Genomic DNA, 4,311 nt, shown 5'->3' on the forward strand with positions numbered 1-4,311 from the left:
ATATATTTCAATAGATAAAATTGTAATAAGTAGAATTAATGACTCTTCATATGTTTTCGATAAATAGTTCTTACTCATAGAGGGAGAGATCGAGGGAGGGAATGACTCTTCATATGTTTTCGATCAATAGTTCTTACTCGTAGAGAGAGAGAGAGAGAGAGAGAGAGAGAGAGAGGCCTCTTGTTCTCACCAGATTTTTCAAGTGTTTGACTCCAATAATAAGATTGTTTGCACAATAGGGTTGTAAACTAGGCAAGACACAAGAGCTTATAAGAAAAAGGTTAAATAGTGTTGAGAAAAATGGCCGACAGTATTAGCTGTGGTTACTACAGTCAAGCAGCATATGGACCCGGGGCACAGTCTTGGGTCGGACTTGTGGGTCACTTCGCCCATTTTCTACGATATTTGCTTGTCGGTAAAGGGTTTCTCAACAAAACTAGACCCTAGTCTTAATTTTTGTTTCTTTGTTTTTTCACTATTACAGTATTAATCATCCCATCAATTCTTAATTAAACAATTCCAATTCCACGCGAGCTCGTAGATGGTGCAGAACACTCCCTAAAAGAGTGTATGTTCAGTTTGAGTAAAACTCGGGGAGTGTCAAAGGACTCTGCTCCATATCTTTTCTTTGTTTTGGGGACGGTGGAAGGAAAGCGCGTGCAATTATTATCCTGTTGATTAGATTAGTTCATATTAAGCAAAATCAAGGGGAAATCCCATAATTATAATACAACTTGCTATATATAGACCACCATCTTCACTCCAAAACACAAAACAAAAACCTCCGGTCTCTCTCCCTCTCTCTATCTCTCTTTGATATTTTGCACTTTATACACAGAGCAAAATGTGCATGCTGTCAACTAAGGCTACGTGTAACTCCCATGGCCAGGACTCCTCTTACTTCCTAGGATGGCAGGAGTATGAGAAGAACCCTTTTCATGAGGTCAGCAATACCAACGGGATCATTCAAATGGGACTTGCAGAGAATCAGGTAATTAATATTTTCTTGCCAAATCACCAATTATTGTTTCTTGACGTACGTACACTCTTGAACATTTCTGACGTTGTACGAACATGTTTAAATTTCCTTTACAGCTCTGCTTCGATATTCTCAAGTCGTGGCTGGCGAAGAATCCAGACGCAGCCGGATTCAAGAGAAACGGAGAATCCATTTTTGGGGAGCTTGCTCTTTTCCAAGACTACCACGGCATTCCCGAATTCAAAAAGGCATTGGCGGAATTTATGTCTGAAATCAGAGGAAACAAAGTGAGCTTTGATCCCAACCACTTGGTCCTCGCCGCCGGTGCAACCTCAGCCAATGAGACTCTTATGTTTTGCCTCGCCGAGCCCGGAGAAGCATTTCTTCTTCCTACTCCATACTACCCAGGGTACGTACTCGTTTTTGTGTGCAATACGTCTAAAATATTTAAGTTTTATATATACTCAACATACAGTTACTGATCTTAGTTACTTTCATTTCTTCCAGATTTGACAGAGACCTCAAGTGGCGTACCGGGGTTGAGATTGTACCCATTCACTGCACTAGCTCTAATGGCTTCCAAATTACTGAAACCGCTCTACAAGAAGCCTACCAAGAGGCCCAGAAGCGTAATTTGCGAGTCAAGGGCGTTTTGGTCACCAACCCATCAAACCCATTAGGAACAACAATGACCAGAAATGAGCTCAACATGCTCGTTAGCTTCATCGAAGACAAAGGCATTCATCTGGTTAGTGACGAGATTTACTCCGGCACAGCTTTTAGCACCCCAAGCTTTGTCAGCGTCATGGAAATTCTCAAAGAGAGAGAGTGTGACGAGAATGGTTCCGATGTTTGGAACCGAGTTCATGTGGTTTACAGCCTATCCAAGGATCTTGGTCTTCCGGGTTTTCGAGTTGGTGCTATTTACTCCAACGACGACCGGGTTGTGTCTGCCGCAACAAAAATGTCGAGTTTTGGGCTCGTCTCTTCCCAAACTCAGTACCTTCTCGCTGCCATGTTATCGGACAAGAAATTCACCAAGAACTACATCTCCGAGAACCACAAGAGGCTCCGACAACGGCAAAAGAAACTTGTATCGGGGCTTCAGAAAGCCGGCATAAGCTGCCTCAAGGGCAATGCCGGTTTGTTCTGTTGGGTGGACATGAGGCACTTGCTCCGGTCCAACACCTTCGAAGCCGAAATGGAGCTTTGGAAAAAGATTGTCTACGAGGTCCGCCTGAATATCTCTCCCGGATCCTCGTGCCATTGCACAGAACCCGGTTGGTTTCGAGTGTGCTTTGCTAACATGTCCGAGGATACTCTGGACCTGGCATTGCAACGCTTGAAGGCCTTTGTAACAGAATATTACAATATCCCCGAGGTGAATGGACACCACCAAACCATCCGTTTAAACCACTCGAGAAGACGGTCACTCACCAAGTGGGTTTTCCGGCTATCCTTCGACGACCGCAGCCCTATCCCCGGTCGTTGAAAGATAGTCTGGTTCGACCGCCACGAAGGCGGAAATTGTTAAAAGGAAGCACATTCTTAGACAACATTATTGGCTGCTGTTTTAGCCAAAAAAAATTTGGCTGGTTTTTGCCATTATTGTTATTATTCTTTCAAATGTACGTAGAAAAGTGCACTCGGTCCAGCTTATGGATTTGAAGTGGCTTTAGCTTCATTTGTAAAACTAGTTTGATGGGTCACTATGCGTGGTATGCACCAGATTTTCTTAGCGTCTTCGAAACCGCAAATGGAATTGTGATTAATGACGATGTTTTATGTTTAATATTAATTCAAGACACTGTTATACTACTGTATCTCAGAGATCCATTGTATATATTTATTCCAAATCATGTGAATTCAGTGTGAACTTGCATCTGTTGCTTAATTGCCAATTGTCATATAGAAATAGCACAAGTAATGCCGCCATCGTAGTGGTGTCGACGCGTTGGTCGATCGCCGTAGCTTAACAATTTTCAAGCCGTCTGAGTAGGAAAGTCTACTTTTAATAGCTTCTCTTTGCCCTAGTACTTTTTCATAAATTATAGTTTACGATGTGATCGATGGAAGAGTTTGTGTGCGTTAGAGGCTAAAGAGTCAGAAGACAATTAGCAATCGATATGTGTGGTTAGGGTTCCACTTAGATTCCATACATGTGTTCATTAAAAATTGAAAGAGAGAAATGCAAGTGAAGAAAGTTGAAACCTTTTGGGAATGTTCAAAGGTGGAATATAATCGTCACTTCGTCAGCAACTACGTAACTGAGGTGAGGAAGAGTTACTTGCAAGAAAGGTAAAAATAATAATAATAATAAAATATAAAAAAGTCATGATCAAATGACTTTGTGAACTTTCTGGCCGGGTAGGAGTGATATGAGTGCTTCAAAAGTTTGTCTTCTACGGAGAGGCGCGGGTTCGGCCCAATGAGGTGTCAGGTGTCTGCTTGATCTCTTGTAATAATATTACAAGTCACAATTTTGTTTTTGGTCTGATATTACAAGACACTTTTGAGTCACCCCTAGTTAGGTATGTTGCATTTCGAGAATATTGAAAAAGTAATTGTAAAAATAAACTTCAAGAGTTTAAGAGTAATTGTAAAAATAAACTTTAAGAGTGTCTTCGGCTTTTAATTTCCACAAATTAGAATTAACTTTCAACCAAACTTTTGTGTTATCATTTTCTTTCAACTTTCTGAGAAAAAAAAATGGTAACTACTTCAATCCTTTATAATTATTGTCCTTCATCTTGTTCTATGCAAGGTTTATATTTTTTATCTTGCCTATTCATTTCTTTTATTAAAAGGAGGTCACCGAGGTACCAATTAATGGATCAAAAAAATAAAAGCTAGAGTAGATGTAAAAACAAATCGAAAGGTAAACCTAAAAAGAAACAGATACAAGACTACATCCGAGTGTACACTACATGAGTTACTGATGGAGGAGTAAAAATTGGTACTAGTGATGTAACTGGTCTTGTAATTCCAATGCAATGATTCAAAATAATCAATTGTTCGTAGAACAGAGAGTAATTTTTCACCGAAAGATCTAAGCAGGTGAAGGTTGTTAGAACATATTCATATTGACAAACAATTGTTGAGTCACAAATTACTTATAAATTTGTGCCCCAAAACTATATAAATTGATTTATCTTCTATGTTATTTTACCCTCTTTAATCCATTTCTTTTCACTTGTGGATTTGTAGGAAACCATGAATTGAGAATAAAATGACCATTTGAGGCTTGAAATGTGAAGAATTGGAGCAAGGAGAAGAAGTCATGGAATTTGGGCGAAAAATGCAAATCGGATTTTCCAGCGACTTTTCTGGCC

The 4,311-nt window shown here is 39.9% G+C and overlaps 1 protein-coding gene across 1 annotated transcript; it reads left to right on the plus strand.

Moving 5' to 3' along the window:
* Positions 1–767: 767 nt before the first annotated feature.
* LOC133727471 (1-aminocyclopropane-1-carboxylate synthase) lies at positions 768–2,802 on the plus strand. Its single transcript, XM_062155050.1, has 3 exons — positions 768–991; positions 1,096–1,388; positions 1,487–2,802. Exons 1-3 carry the CDS (start codon positions 845–847, stop codon positions 2,469–2,471), a joined length of 1,425 nt encoding a protein of 474 aa, XP_062011034.1. The 5' UTR covers positions 768–844; the 3' UTR covers positions 2,472–2,802.
* The last annotated feature ends 1,509 nt before the right edge of the window (positions 2,803–4,311 follow it).

The sequence above is a fragment of the Rosa rugosa genome, chromosome 1 (genome assembly GCF_958449725.1).
Source record: "Rosa rugosa chromosome 1, drRosRugo1.1, whole genome shotgun sequence".
Taxonomy (NCBI): Eukaryota; Viridiplantae; Streptophyta; class Magnoliopsida; order Rosales; family Rosaceae; genus Rosa; species Rosa rugosa.